The following is a 15,553-nucleotide window of genomic DNA, read 5'->3' as shown; positions in this document are numbered from 1 at the left end:
GGCACAGGTCAAAGATAAGTGCCAGGGCACCTGTTCTGCCATGAATTAGTTCAAAGTAGAAACTCTGTCCAGTTGGTTTTTGTTTTTTATTTGAACCGCAGGGCCCAGGCTGCCCCTCACCGGGATGTACACTGAGGAGTGGATTTCCTCCCAAGGCGGCGCCAGCCCGGGGCCAAGAGTTGGAAGCCGGGCTTCGGGGGGAGGGAGGGGAGCAGCCGATGGCCATGTGGGGAGGGAAACTGAGGCCACCTAGTGCTGTGGGTGCATTCACTCCCATGACTTCAACTCTCACCTCTGCGCGGATGATTCCTAAATCTCCAACTCCAGCTCTGACCTCTCCCCCTCTCTGCAGTCTCTCATTTCTTCCTGCCTTGAAGACGTCTCTACCTGGATGTCCTGCTATCACCTCAAACTTAACCCGTCCAAAACTGACCTCCTTATCTTCCCACCCAAACTGTGTCCTCCCCAAGACCTTCCTATCACTGTACACAGCACCACCATCATTCCTGTCTAAAAGTCTGTAACAACATTATTCTGGACTCTCTCAATCAATCCATATATTCAGTCTATCACTAATCCTATTGGTTCAAACTTAACATCACTAAAATCCACCCTTTCCTTTCCATCCAAACTGCTACCGTGTTAGTACAAGCATTGATAATAATAATAATAATGTTGGTATTTGTTAAACATTTACTATGTGCAGAGCACTGTTCTAAGCGCTGGGGTAGATACAGGGTGATCAGGTTGTTCCTCGTGGGGCTCACAGTTTTAATCCCCATTTTACAGATGAGGTAACTGAGGCACAGAGAAGTTAAGTGACTTGCCCACAGTCACACAGCTGACAAGTGGCAGAGCCGGGATTGATCTCTCCCACCTTGATTACTGTATCAGCCTCCTTGCTGACCTCCCTGACTCCTGTCCCTCCCCACTCTAGTCCATACTTGACTCTGTTGCCCGGATCATTTTTCTATAAAAACATCATTCATTCATTCATTCAATAGTATTTATTGAGCGCTTACTATGTGCAGAGCACTGTACTAAGCGCTTGGGATGAACAAGTCGGCAACAGATAGAGACAGTCCCTGCCGTTTGACGGGCTTACAGTCTAATCGGGGGAGACGGACAGACAAGAACAATGGCACTAAACAGCGTCAAGGGGAAGAACATCTCGTAAAAACCGATGGCAACTAAATAGAATCGAGGCGATGTACAATTCATTAACAAAATAAATAGGGTAACGGAAATATATACAGTTGAGCGGACAAGTACAGTGCTGTGGGGATGGGAAGGGAGAGGTGGAGGAGCAGAGGGAAAAGGGAAAAATGAGGCTTAAGCTGCGGAGAGGTAAAGGGGGGATGGCAGAGGGAGTAGAGGGGGAAGAGGAGCTCAGTCTGGGAACGCCTCTTGGAGGAGGTGATTTTTAAGTAAGGTTTTGAAGAGGGAAAGAGAATCAGTTTGGCAGAGGTGAGGAGGGAGGGCGTTCCGGGACCGCGGGAGGACGTGACCCAGGGGTCGACGGCGGGATAGGCGAGACCGAGGGACGGTGAGGAGGTGGGAGGCAGAGGAGCGGAGCGTGCGGGGTGGGCGGTAGAAAGAGAGAAGGGAGGAGAGGTAGGAAGGGGCAAGGTGATGGAGAGCCTTGAAGCCTAGAGTGAGGAGTTTTTGTTTGGAGCGGAGGTCGATAGGCAACCACTGGAGTTGTTTAAGAAGGGGAGTGGCATGCCCAGATCGTTTCTGCAGGAAGATGAGCCGGGCAGCGGAGTGAAGAATAGACCGGAGCGGGGCGAGAGAGGAGGACTTTCCCCTCTCCTCAAGAACCTCTAGTGGTTGCCCATCCACCTTCACATTAAACAGGAATTCCTTACCATTTGCTTTAAAGCACACGATCACATTGCCCTCCCTCTTCATACCCGACAGTTACTCTCCCTGCCTTCAAAGTCTCCGTTAAGGGACATCCCCTCCAAGAGACTTTCCCCGACTAAGCCTTCCTTTCCTCTTCTCCCGCTCCCTTACGTGTCTCCCTGACTTGCTCCCTTTATTCACCCCAGGCGCACAGGATTTATGCGTCTGTCATTTATTTATATTAATGCCTGTCTTGCCCTCTAGACTGTAAGCTCATTGTAGGCAAGGGTGGTGTCTGCTAATAGTAATAATTATGGTATTTATTAAGCGCTTACTCTGTGCCAGGCACTGTTCTAAACGCCGGGGTAGATACAAGATAGCTGCCACTTGTCAGCTGTGTGGCTGTGGACAAGTCACTTAGCTTCTCTGTGCCTGTTACCTCATCTGTAAAATGGGGATTAACTGAGCCTCACGTGGGACGACCTGATTACCCTGTATCTCCCCCAGCGCTTAGAACAGTGCTGTGCACATAGTAAGCGCTTAACAAATACTAATATTATTATTCCCGGTCGTTTCATCCCCTTCCCAGGAGGCAGGAGTGCTTCCGGGATGAAGTGGACGCCCCGGGGCCCGACTCGACGCTCAGCGTAGTCCTCTGGGGCGGGGCGGGGCCGGACCGGAAGCTGAGCTCCGCTCTATGGCCGCTCCGTGAGGACGGGCCCCACCTGCGCCGGCCCTTCTAGTCTTCCGGGCAACTCTATGGTCTGGGCGGTGGTGGCGCCGGAAGTGGCGGCGTTGGGGCCGAGTGTGGGAAATGGCGGCCCGCGGAGCTCTCAGCGGCCTGTGGCGGCGGCGCTGCCAGGTAAAAGGCCCCGCCAAACCTACACGGGACTCCTAGTCTAGGTAGGAGGCGGAACGCGCATTTAAACCCTGTATTACAGGGGAGGAAACTGAGGCCCAGAGAGGCCCGCTCTGTCAGGCCCCGGGAAGCCAACACTTGTTCCTCGTGGCCTCTGTTAAAGCGCTTTGGCACGAGGTGGACACAACCTAATCAGGTTTGGGGGAGTTTAGTGCTACTTGGTAGGTGCTTACTATGTGCCAGGCACTGTACTAAGCGCTGGGGTGATAATACCGTTGGTATTAATAATAATAATAATAATAATAATGTTGGTATTTGTTAAGCGCTTACTATGTGCCGAGCACTGTTCTAAGCGCTGGGGTAGACAAAGGGGAATCAGGTTGTCCCACGTGGGGCTCACAGTCTTAATCCCCATTTTACAGATGAGGGAATTGAGGCACAGAGAAGTTAAGTGACTTGCCCACAGTCACACAGCCAAGTGGCAGAGCTGGGATCCGAACTCATGAGCCCTGACTCCAAAGCCCGTGCTCTTTCCACTGAGCCACGCTGCCTACTGTGTGCCAAGCACTGTTCTAAGCGCCGGGGGAGGTACAACATTTATGGCATTTGTTCATTCAATAGTATTTACCGAGCGCTTACTCTGTGGCTCAGTGGAAAGAGCCCGGGTTTGGGAGTCAGAGGTCATGGGTTCGAATCCCGACCCCGCCACTTAGCTGGGTGACTTTGGGCCAGTCACTTCACTTCTCTGGGCCTCAGTGACCTCATCTGGAAAATGAGGATTAAAACTGTGAGCCCCACGTGGGACAGCCTGATCACCTTGTATCCCCCTAGCGCTTTACACATAGTTAGTGCTTAACAAATACCATCATTAATATTATTATGTGCAGAGCACTGTACTAAGTTAAGCGGTTACTATGTGTAGAGCATTGCTGTAAGCGCTGGGGTAGATACAGGCTAATCAGATTGCCCCACGTGGGGCTCACATTTTTTAATCCCCATTTTTACACGAGGTAAGTGAGGTGCAGAGAAGCTAAGTGACTTGCCCAGGGTCACACAGCAGACAAGTGACAGAGCCGGGATTCAAACCCACGGAGCTAATCAGGTTGGACTCAGATCAGGGCCCCCACGGGGCTCACACTCTTCATCCCCATTTTACAGATGAGGGAACTGTAAGCCCAGAGGAGTGAAGTGATTTGCCCAAGGTCACACAGCAGACCAGTGGTGGATCGGGATTAGAATCCAGGCCCTTGAGACTTCCAGGCCCGGGCACTAGGCCATGCTGCTTCCACTTCTCATTCAATTTCATATATTCTGACTTCACTCCTTGTGGATATTGCTCTGTCTCCTCTTTAGAGTGTAATTTCATCGTGGGTACCTTCCCGAGCACCTAGGACAATTGTATTCAGTAGGAATAAATAGTATTTAAGGAAAATAGAGGAATATATGTGGAATATATACGATTCCACATAATACAATTTTTCCCTCTTCCCTGCTGAGTAGGGGTTTTAAGGCAGACAGAGGGGAGGGAGGGAGAAAAGGATGGTGGTGGGGGTAAGGAGGAGGCGAAGCGTTTGTGGAAGGCGAGTTTCATATCGCTCCCTGAATCCTCTAACCTAAGAAATGAACAGGAAGCATTTTTCGTTGAATCCAACCAAGATCTTTGATCTTGAGAGACCGGCACAGCCTCTAAACGTCCCTGCTCTTCATGGTCTTTTTTTTCCAGTGCTAAATGTTGGCTGGTTTTATCCTGCTTTCAAGCTTAAAGAACTGTAGGTAAATAAGCTAGGAACCACTCAAAGGCTGTTCCTCCCTCTTCAGCTTGTGGTTGTCAGTGATGGGCTTTTGCTTAATGTCACTTTAGTTTCATTAGCTCTTAGGATGTATGCAGACCTCTTGGGTTTTTTTTTTTAAACTTAAAAGCAGTGGGTTGCTTTTTTCAACATAATTTTGAATGGCTAACGGGAAAGCAGTATGTATGATGAAAAAATGTTCAAAAAAGCAAATTTTTAAGTTGCCAACATAGCGCCACAAGGGGGAGCCAGGAGTGAGAGATTTAGAGCTAAAATGGACATCGACTCTTAAAATCTGAGTAAAATAATTACCTGACAGAGCACTTAAAGAGAATTCCTAGGGATTAAGAGAAACTATTTTCAAAACTGGCATGTCTAGGATGTGAGGGAGGGGGTGAATAATCCTGATTCGGTTAATAGTGAATGAAAATCCAACTTGATTTTCTGAGTTAGAAATGCACATAAACCCCCGGCCCAAAGTTTCTCTTTTTGGACCACAGAAATTGGGTTTAAAAGGCTATAGTCGGGAACGTTAATGGCATTTGGACAGCACCGAGTGAAACTGAGGCTTCCGAGCAGGGGAGTGAGGTGGTCAGATGAGTGCTGAAGGTGGTGTGTGATTCTTGCCACTCTAGAAAAGGTAGAATGTAGGGGATGAGTGTGGAAGCAAGGAAGTGATTACCATCAGAATTTTCCGGCACTACTGTGGGCAGAGCACTGTTCCAGGAATATGGCCAGTAAGGAGTCAATCAATAAATGCTGTTTATTGAATGCTTATTATGTGTAATGTGTTGTACTAAGCACTTGGGAGGGTCCAATTCAGTAGATAGGGTATAGAATTCCTGCCAGTCAAGCAATGATATTTATTGAGCACTTAACTGTGTGCAGAGCACTGAGGTAACCACTTGGGAGAACACATTTCAGTAGAGTCGGTAGACCCAATCCCTGCCCTCAAAGAGCCTACAGGCTAGGTGGGGAATCAGCTGAAAGTCCAAGGAGAGAAGTGCAGTTATCCATGTGCACTGTATTTATACCTTGCCCTGAAGCGGGGGACAAAGGGGAAGAAACATTTTTACAAAAGCAGCAGCCAGTTGAAGGGGGGTGAATGAGCAGGAGATGGCCAAGATTATGAGGGAAGGAGCCAGTAAGGCTCCTGATTTCACCCCAGACATATTAGGCATATGCCTTTGAGGGGCTCCTCGTGACCTCCTCACCCCACTCTTTCTGGTGCTGCTCCATTCTTAATGAAGCCCTGGAATGCCGGGGAAAATGGACCCATCAGATTTCTGGTGTCTTGGGCCTGCTGGGGCCTTTGATGGTGATGGGCAGGTTCGAAAAGTGAAGGTTTGGGGAGTAAAATGATAAACTCCATTTAAATAGTTTTGGTTGCTGTAAGAATTAAAAAAACAAAACAACCCAAAGCATCCTTTCCCCTTTTCCATGGACAATGAGTTATCAGGGACCTTTAGATTGATCTTTTCCTGAAAATATCATGAAGTATTTCTTGCCTGTAAACTAATTTTAACAAATAATTTGAGAAGTAGCATGGTGTATTGGATAGAGCATGGGCCTGTGAGTCAGAAGGACGTGGGTTCTAATCTGGGCAGTGCCACTTATCTGCTGTGTGACCTTGGGCAAGTTACTTCCCTTCTGTGCCTCAGTTCCCTTTTCTGTAAAGTGGAGATCGAGACTGAGCTGCATGTGAGACATGGGCCGTGTCCAACCTGATTAGCTTGTATCTGTTCCACACTTGGTTCAGTGCCTGGCACATAGTAAGTGCTTAAATATCACCCCCCATGCATTCCCCTCCTACCCCCCCCCCAAAAAAAAGTATTCATTGTTGACTTTATTTGAAACAAACAAGCTAGTGATTCTATTTCCACAGGTACTGAACAATTCGAGTGTCATTACTGTGAAGACAGATAATTTTCTTCTGTAAGTAAATTGGAATGGGGGATACTAAATTGAAAAACAACTAAGCATCTTAATGTGATTTATGCCAACTTTTTGCCTTTTGCTTTTTACATGCAGAAGAAAGAATTTGAAATGGTTGCAGTTTTCAAGCGTGCATATTGATGTCGCCAAGGATGCGGATAAAGCTGTGGTAGGTTTTGACTGTTACGCTGCGCTGTTTGCCCACTTTAGAAAGTGGCTACACAGGCAAAGTTGGCTCTTTCCTCATAGTTTCATCTGGGTTCCTTCTCCAATTTTGTCATTCTTCAGTGGTAAGGAAGGTGGGACCTCTGTCCATGGTAAATAGTCTCTGGAAGTCAGATGCTTTGCCCGTGAATCCTTTCCAGGTAGCGGGGAACCCTGGGGCGGAGTCTACAAGTGGTATAGGAGAGGGCTCCCGGACATGGCAAGTTTTGCTTCCATAAGGACTGCCTTGGGGAGAACTAGGCTGTGGTCACTAAGTTTACAGTAAACAGTGGAGAGTGTGTTCTTATTTTTCAGGGAAGTGTTTCTCCTCTTTGCTCTTAAAGGGTGTGCTTATTTGAAAGTAATTATTCATTTCTGCTTCAGACACCAAGAGCCTCATTCTTCCAGGGCCCACACTGTCCCTGAAAGGAGATTGGGCCTTGGGATAGAACCATAGTCCTTAGATTATTTCTGCAACTATCACACCAGTCAGTCGGTCAAGCAACAGTACTGACTATCCAGTACCGACTGGGGTGTAGAGCACTTACTCAACATTTGGGAGAGTATATGGCTTGGGGCAGCTTTTCCACAGTCTGGAGCCTTGAGAGAGGAGTCAAAGGATCAAGCAGTACTGAATAGTTATGTCTCTTACTTATTTGGAATTATTTACATCAGCCTGTGGAAATTCTTGTTGTGAGCCCCTTGTGGCCCACGCAGTCTCTCTAGCTCGTTGTACAGTCCGGTGCACATTATAATCACTTATTTTTTTTCTTTCAATTCATTAATTGTATTTATTGAGCACTTCCTGTGTGCCCAGCACTGTACTAAGTGCTTGGGAAAATGCAAAACAGTAGGGGAGGTGGACACTAGCCCCGCCTCAAAGGAGCTTACGGTCTAGGAGGTGAGACACGCGAAAACACTGCAGATGGGTCTGTACATAAGTCTTATGGAGGTGGGGTGAAAATCAGTTCTGGATTCATTTAGTGATGGATCATTGAGTTCCTTTTCTGCCTGGGTTCCCGGGCGAGTGAAAATGCTGGGAGCCCAGCAAGAAAAGGGGCTCTCACAGCCAGAGCCAGCAAACAGAGAAACAAACTCTTGCTGTGCCGGCCGCTGGGAGCAAAGCAGCAGACAGCCCCGCAACCACAGACACACAAGAGGAGCAGCAACCAGAGGAGTGGGTTTTTTTTCATTTTTTAAAAATGGCATTTGTTAAGCACATACTAAGTGCCAGGCACTGTACTAAGTGCTGGGGTAGATACAAGCTAATCAGGTCCCTTTGTCTCACATAGGGCTTGCAGCCTTAACCTCCATTTTACAGATAAGGTGACTGAGACCCAGAAGTGAAGTGACTTGCCCAAGGTCACACAGAAAAGTGGCAGAGGGTGGATTAAAACCCAGGTCCTGCTGGCTCCCAGGCCTTTCCTTCATCCACTAGGCCATACTGCTGCTGTGGTTGCGGGCTTCTGCTGCAGCCCCCCTTTCCTTGGTTTTGGGTCAGGGGACTATTACTTTGTGAGATTAGTGGAGAAGTGGCGTGGCCTAAGGGCCTTTCTCCCAGGTTAACTCATGTTAGGACCCAAACTGTTTTTCAGTTAAAGAAGAAAAATGAAAGCTGTACTTCATTTTTTCTCTCTCCTTTTTTAACCGACTTGCAGATTTCCATTTCCGACGAACCGGACACACTGTACAAGAACCTGTCTGTTTTAGTGAAAGGCCACGATAAGACTGTATTGGACAGTTATGAGTATTTTGCTGTACTTGCTGCAAATGAACTTGGACTCTCCATCAGAAGAGTGTAAGTCTGGGGGCAGCTGGGATTGACTCTGCAGGAACAGGCCGAGTTAGCATGTTGTAGGATTTAGTTTCACCTAATATGTCCACTTGAGAGGGAAACCTGAGCCCCTCCACCCCCCAGCTCAGCCCTAAGGTCACCCCATGAAGCTGCTGTGGGCCATGGGGATAAACTGAACATCCCCCTCGTCCAGCCCACCAGGCAAAAGGGAAGGTGGGTCCAGAGTTTTGATTTCCTCTGAATCACTGTTACTGAGTACTTGTATCACAGTACTCAGTATCTCAACCACTTATTTTCAAAAACATTAGAGTGTCTTAGAATTCAGCTTTTACCAACCCTCCCACCCCCAAAAGCCAACCGGAAATGAAAAAAATTACTTGGAGACATAGGTTTTATTTAGTTAATTTACAGCTCTACCAAAGGCAGTTACAAAGGCGGTGAAAACAGTTTGTGCATCCACCTAGGTGTCTACGCACACACTTTGAGAGGGAGGTTTTTGAAGCCAGTAAAAGAAGTGGGCCTGGAGTTTGCTGCTTCTTTTTATTAAGCTTCTGTTGTTCCTCTAGACTCGTGCGTGGTCTCCAGGATGACGGTAAGCGCTCTGTAGGAAAGCTAACTGTGAAGACAGCAGGAGAAACTGGCCCTAAAGTGGCAGTTCCTCAAGGAAGACTCCTTATGTGGTGCGTCCACGGGGACTCAGACACTCAGTCCTACCTATGTAATGACGCCAGTACCACAGCTTGGTAGAGCACTTTCATTTGGCAGCGTTCTTTAAAAGTTATTACCTCATTCTGTCTTCAACCTCCCAACGAGGCAGAGGCAGCAGGTATTATCGTTTCCATTTTACAGATGGAGGAGGAGGCCTAGAGAGGATAAACTATGAGTCCGAGGTGACAGGAAAGGAAGAATGAGAACTAGAGAACAGGCTCGCACGAACCTAGTCTTAACTTGGATACCAAAATTACTGAGGGGGAAGGTTTGGGCCCACCCCTCAAAGGCCAGGAACTCGTTTTCAAACCAACGTACTATTATAATTGGTCTATGTAACTTACTGTTTTTATTCCCAGCTACGAGCCTCCAAGGAAAATAGAACGGCTAACCCTTCTAAAATCAGTACATATCTTCAAGAAGCACAGAGTGCAGTACGAAATGAGAACGCTGTATCGATGCCTGGAGGTGAGTGTCTTTGCGTTCTGGGACAGCTCCCTGAGGTAAGGGGAGGGAGGCCTTCGCCTCTGGGATTAACAGGGAGGGAGTGAAGCCACACAACCAACCCTCCCTGCTCCGGGGAGCTTTAAATGATCTGCAGACACAGTAAAGATTTCTGCTTGAGGTCCCTGGCCCTCTTAGGGCCAGGCTGGAGGGCCCTGGGGTGAGGCAGGGGGTGTGGGTACCTAGGCGACGGGCCCTCTCTCCTCCATCCCCTCCTTTTTTCCCCTGACCTCCCCGTGGAGCCCCCAGAATTCTTCAGCAGAAGGATTGCCTTCTCCTGAAATCGCATGTTATAGGGAACGCGAGCTGTGGTACTCACCAGTTCCGACGTCGCGGGCGCATATGTATGTTTTCGGGGCTAACAATGGGCCCAGCCCAAACAGACATTCATGTTGTCAGAAGCGGACGGTGTTCGATGTTCTAGCTCAAACAGACCTGTAGGGAGAACACGTTACGGTAACCGAAAGAACGACGGGTACCATGAAAGAGGCGCTTCTTCAGCATCTCTCTGCTAACCTGTCCCTGGGGACCCACAGGTCAGGGCCCGGCTGTCCCTTCAGACAGGGCCGTGAGATAGAATGGAAGGAACAGGCTGAGGCTCTCGTGTTGTATCTTCTGCTCTGCCAGTGACCTGAGGCTGTATTGGCCGCATAATACCTCCTGAGGATAATTTTGGTTTTGAAAATAACAGGAATTCTCAAGTGAAAGAAACTGCAGCCTGGTAAGTTTACCAGAGCTAGGCTGGAGGTAGAGTTGCCAAAGGGGAGAAATGCCTTCCAGTCCCTTCACTTCAAGCTGTTCTGGTCAGCCAAGAAACGTAAAATGTTCAAGTTGCAGCTTAAGGGGAGTAACTGTCCAATAATCATAGCTTTTGGTTCCTTAGAAATGTCTGCCTGTTTCCAGGTTTGTTCAGTTGTTGGGGGTGGATTCTACAAAATATTAAAATCTAGTCATTTTGGTTTTCTCCTCCTGGTACAGCAGTACTTATGTACATATTTTTATACTCTGCTTCCCCTAATTTATTTGAATCTGTCTCCCCCACTATACTTTAAACTCCTTGGGAGGGCGAGAGGGATCATGTCTACCCAGTCAGTTGTACTCTCAAGAACTTACTACAGTGCTCAAATAACATTGTTTGATTAGTAGATTCGCTTACCTGTGGTGTGGCACACAGAAGGAGAGTATGCATGGTTGATTACTTTTTTTCTTTTTTCACTTTAGTTGCAGCATCTAACTGGCAGCACAGCTAATGTCTATTTGGAATACATCCAGCGAAATCTACCCGAAGGGGTTGCCATGGAAGTAACAAAGGTAAGGTATAAATGTTTCCCCGCATCTAGATTAAAGTCCCTCTATATTGTAAAACTGATTTTGAAGCAGTGTGGTCTAGTGGATGGAGTCAGGACCTGGGTTCCAATCCCAGCTCTGCCCCTTGCCTGCTATGTGACCTTAGGCCAGTCATTTCACTTCTCTGGACCTTAGTTACCTCATCTGTAAAATGGGGATTCAGACTGTGAGCCCCCTGTGGGACAGGGATCGTGTCCAACCTGATTAGCTTGTATCTATCCCAGCACTTAATACAGTCCCCGATACATAGTAAGTGCTTAACAAATACTGATAATTTAAAAAAAACCAAAAAACTGGTTTTCCAAGCTAGTAAGGAAATGGGAGTGGTGGGGGGTGGGGTGAAACGATGGACAGCAGGAAAAGGAGCCCGCTTGCTCCCCGCAGCTCCACAGCTTTCCCCAGAAGCAGTGGGAAATGTAGTTCTTACTACGGCCTGCTTGAGCCCTCCCTCCCTACCCACTCTTGCCCAAGCACTTCAGAAGAGAAGGCTGGGGAACGAAGTTGGGAAAGAGAACCAGAAGAATGGGATAGCGAGATAAAAGAGGATAAAAATCCAAAGCTAAAAGCCACAGCAGTAGACCTTCACTGTGAGATTGTCCTGTATTTCTTTTTTTAGACCAGGTTAGAAAAACTACCAGAACATATCAAGACTCCCATTTGGGACACGGAGCCACAGGAAGAAGAAAAGGCGAAACCTGAAGTTTGAAAACGTTCCTGCAGCTGTGCCTGGGTGGAGGCCAGTCAGCAGCACATTCCAAGACAGGACCTTGCACCAAGAAGGCGAGAGTACATAGGTGGAAAAAATACAAACTGAAAGAAAGAGATCACCTCACTTACACACTTTACTATTTCGTAGCCCACAGTTAAAAAACTTCAGCTGTTGGGAATGAACAGTTGACTTTATACTTTGCCGTGGTGTTAAATAAATTGTTACTGTACATACAAAAGGATAATAGAATCTATCATCCCCTCCCTAGATTTCAGTTAATTTCATTATTTTTAACATGCTTTGTTAACCGCTCACTCCACCTAGCACTTGTACAATGTTAACGGTATTTAAGCACTTACTATGCCCTGAGTGCTAGGCCAGGTGCAATACGATCAGTCAGCTCCTGACACAGACCTTGTCCCTACAAGAGAAGCAGCGTGGTTTAGTGGAAAGAGCCCGGGCTTCGGAATCAGAGGTCAAGGGTTCTAATCCCCACTCTATCACTTGTCTGCTGTGTGACCTTGGGCAAGTCACAACTTCTCTGTGCCTCACTTACCTCATCTGTAAAAATGGGGATTAAAAAATGTGAGCGCCACGTGGGACAATCCGACTACCCTGTTTCTACCCCAGCGTTAGAAGAGTGCTCTGCACATAGTAAGCACTTAAATACCATAATTATTATTATATGGGGCTCAAGTCTAAAGTGGAGAGAGAATAGGTATTAAATCCCCATTTTACAGGCTGAGGTAACTGAGGCCCAGAGAAGTCAAGTGACTGGTCTAAGGCCACACCAGGCATGAGGTGGAGCTAGGATTAGAACCCAGGCCTCCTGCCTTCCAGTTCTGTGCTTTCATTAAACCACACCACTTGCAGTTTACAATCTCCTGTTTCTCTGGACTGGTGACAGTTAAGTATACCCGTTTTTGCAGTTACAACCTCTAAGCCCTGAGGTAGAGACAAGGTAGTCGAGTTGGACATGGTTCATGTCCCACAAAGGGCTCACAGTCTAAATCCCTGTTTCCATACGTGGTGGCTGAGGCACGAAGAAGTTAAGTGACTTGCCCAAGGTCACAGCAGACAAGTAGTAGAGCCGGGATTAGAACACAAGTCCTTCTGACTCCCAGGCCCACGCTCTATCTCCTAGGCCATGCTGCTTCTCTAGTATTAAGCTTTAAATTATTTAAAGCCACTTACTTAGATTGGAGGTGACAGGAAAATTAGTTCAAATATGGTGTTCTACTAAGCCCTGAGAAAATCAACCTGTTCCATTTACAACTGTGCTCAAAAATAATTTTTCTCCATTAAACTCACGGTCAGAAGGAAAATGAGTTCACAAGAAGAATAAAAAACAACTTTAATACCTCAAACGCCTTGACATCTTACAGAATGAATTATACAGTCAGCTACTCTGGATGGAATCCACTCTTAGGAAATACCTTTCGGCTCTCTGGCTGCTGCACTGAAGAGAATGTCATTTCTCATTTGCTAAAAGGAAGAGAGTATTAAAGCTAAGCTTAAAGATACGACACCCACAGTAAATTAACCTGTTGCCCAAATTGCCAGTTGCTGTGCCTGAACTCCGGGAAGTAAATCACCAGTCATGAAAAAATTGGCAAGACAAATGTACCAATAATAATGTTTTAAAAAATAAGATCTTACACTTTCCTTAAAGGAACCACATTGCATAATTTCAGAGGAAATAGATTAATGACAAAAAAAAATTTGGTTAGCTGCTATAGAGCTCTACTGGGAACTTTATTGATACTTAATGGCTGGCCCTACCTTGCCTAACCTCCAATTCTAATCACAGACCTGTAGCCTACATCTAAGAGGACCTATAGAAAATGCACCTCTTGCATTACAAAGTATGTTTTTACAGGCACTGTGGAGAGGTGCTAGAAAATATATCTTGTATTTAGAAAAGACACAGTACACACAGTACTATGGTTTTCCCCCACTGACATTTTCTCTCACTGACGGTCATTTACTAGTACTGCCATTACATACCTAAGTGCATGATTGATTTGAGTGTGCATAGAGTAAATGTACTTACTGATGCCGCCAAACACAATTTATTTTAATGTTGGTCTCCCCTCTAAACTCCTCGATGGCAGGATTAATCTCAATTTACTCTCCTGTGCTCTCCGGAAAGCATCCAATAGATACCATCGATTGACTGAACACAGTCAGCGAGACATGGATTGACCGGTGGGTTTTTTCCTGCGTTTCTCCATTCAGCACTAGGTAAACGTCAACACTGCAGAACAAAATCCCAAGAACGCTCTTCTTTCTAAAGCCCCCATGAGCAATCACGTCTCAGGGGCGTCTTTAAAAGCAAACCAAAAGAAATGTATCGCTTCGGGGCCTTACACACAAATAATTTTTTAAATTGATATTTGGTTTCATAGCTTCTACAAGTCCGCGGTCATAGCTATTTGCTAAAAAGTGAGCAGACGTCCCTCATGCGGTGTGGCGGTCACAATAGTCTATCCTGCTCCGATCATTTTTCTAAATAAAGATTCAGTCCATATTTTAGCCTACTCCTCAAAAACCTCCAGAGGTTGCCCGGCCCCCTCCGCATCAAAAAAACTCCTCACCGTCAGTTTGAAAGCAGTTGGCTGGCCCCATCCTACCCTGATTTCTCTGATTTCTTACAACCACCTAGCCCACACAGTTTACTCCTCTAATGCCAACCTACTTACTGTGCTCTGATCTCACCTCTCTCTTCCAACCCACAGCCTCCCTCCGGCCTGGAACTCCTTCCCCCTACACATCTGACAATCACTGTCCCCACCTTCAAAGCCTTTTTAAAAATCCCATCTCCTCCACCAGGCCTTCCCAGACCAGGCCCTTATTTTCCCTACTCCCCCTCCCTTCTGTGGAGGGGAATCTGTACCCGTTAGGCATGTGATACTCACCCCACCCTCAGCCCCACAGCACCTCTGAACACATCCTCATCCTCCCCTATCTGTAATTTATTTTAATGTCCGTCTCCCCCTCCAGGCTCCTTTGTGGGCAGCGATTGTACCGACTACAACTATTACTCTTTGCTTTCCCAACTGCTTGTTCCAGGACTCTACAGGGAGTAAGTGCTCAGTGACCTTGGGCAAGTCACTTCACTTCTCTGTGCTTCAGTTACTTCATCTGTAAAATGGTGATGAAGCCTGTGATCCCCACGTGGCCCAACCTGGTTACCTTCAATCCAGCCCAGCGCTTGGAACAGTGCTGGGCATATAGTAAGCGTTTAACAAATACCACAATTACAATTATTATTAACTCGCACTGGCACGGGGTCAGCTCTCAAGTGGCAGCGATTGAGCAGGCTGAACCCCAAGGAGGAGGGAGAGGAGGGGAGGGCAGCAGTGGGCCGAGGACGGGCCTGGGATCCAAAAGACCCTGGGTTCTAATCCCGATTCGGCCACTTGCCACTGCGGCTCGGGCATCTCGTTTGTCAAATGGAGATTAAGGCTGTGAGCCCCATGTGGGACGTGGACTGTGTCCAACCTGATCACCTTGCACCTCCCCCGGCGCTTAGAACAGTGCCTGGCACCAAGTAGGCGCTTAACGAATACCATTAAAAAAAATCCATGATCATCGGCCTGGGAGCCGGTTACCTTTTTCGTCGGGCGGCGGGCCGGGTTGGGTGTGGGCAGAACCACGAGGGCTGGGCTGCACCCTCCGGGTGGGCTCTGAGTCCGTCGCTGGGCAGGGATGGTTTCTTTCTGGTGCCTCATTGGACAGTCCAAACGCTGAGCACAGGGCTCTGCACAGAGTAAGCGCTCAGCAAATACCATTGACTGAATGAATTGGCAGTAGGCCAGTCAGGCTTCTGACCGGAAGTCAGGCCGCGGCCGAGT

At 47.4% G+C, this 15,553-nt stretch overlaps 1 protein-coding gene and 1 long non-coding RNA gene across 3 annotated transcripts in view; one reads left to right on the top strand and one right to left on the bottom strand.

The window, feature by feature from the left end:
• Positions 1 to 2,608: 2,608 nt before the first annotated feature.
• On the top strand, positions 2,609 to 11,937 carry MRPS10 (mitochondrial ribosomal protein S10). Its single transcript, XM_001509294.5, has 7 exons — positions 2,609 to 2,707; positions 6,380 to 6,429; positions 6,526 to 6,598; positions 8,292 to 8,431; positions 9,496 to 9,604; positions 10,862 to 10,951; positions 11,604 to 11,937. The coding sequence occupies exons 1-7, from the start codon at positions 2,660 to 2,662 to the stop codon at positions 11,691 to 11,693; spliced, it is 600 nt and encodes a 199-aa protein (XP_001509344.1). The 5' UTR covers positions 2,609 to 2,659; the 3' UTR covers positions 11,694 to 11,937.
• The window catches only part of LOC103171273, a 56,209-nt gene continuing 49,457 nt past the window's right edge, over positions 8,802 to 15,553 (bottom strand). Inside the window, exons 1-3 of one of the 2 annotated variants that reach the window (XR_486690.3) lie at positions 15,311 to 15,535; positions 9,960 to 10,075; positions 8,802 to 9,291 (exon numbers count right to left, since the gene is read on the bottom strand). This is a non-coding gene — a long non-coding RNA (uncharacterized LOC103171273). Of the gene's footprint in view, positions 9,292 to 9,959; positions 10,076 to 15,310; positions 15,536 to 15,553 lie in introns of those variants that run through there. The other variant, XR_005661135.1, reaches the window with a different exon arrangement.

The sequence above is a fragment of the Ornithorhynchus anatinus genome, chromosome 19 (genome assembly GCF_004115215.2).
Source record: "Ornithorhynchus anatinus isolate Pmale09 chromosome 19, mOrnAna1.pri.v4, whole genome shotgun sequence".
NCBI lineage: Eukaryota > Metazoa > Chordata > Mammalia > Monotremata > Ornithorhynchidae > Ornithorhynchus > Ornithorhynchus anatinus.
Note: the sequence above shows the minus strand (reverse complement) of the source record. Positions and strands in the feature narration are given on the sequence as shown.

Bases quoted from the DNA above. Each gene is read 5' to 3' on its own strand.
- MRPS10 (XM_001509294.5), top strand. From the start codon at position 2,660: ATGGCGGCCCGCGGAGCTCTCAGCGGCCTGTGGCGGCGGCGCTGCCAG. The intron at 2,708-6,379 runs GTAAAAGGCCCC...CTATTTCCACAG, and splicing joins TGTGGCGGCGGCGCTGCCAG to GTACTGAACAATTCGAGTGT. The intron at 8,432-9,495 runs GTAAGTCTGGGG...TTTTATTCCCAG, and splicing joins GGACTCTCCATCAGAAGAGT to CTACGAGCCTCCAAGGAAAA.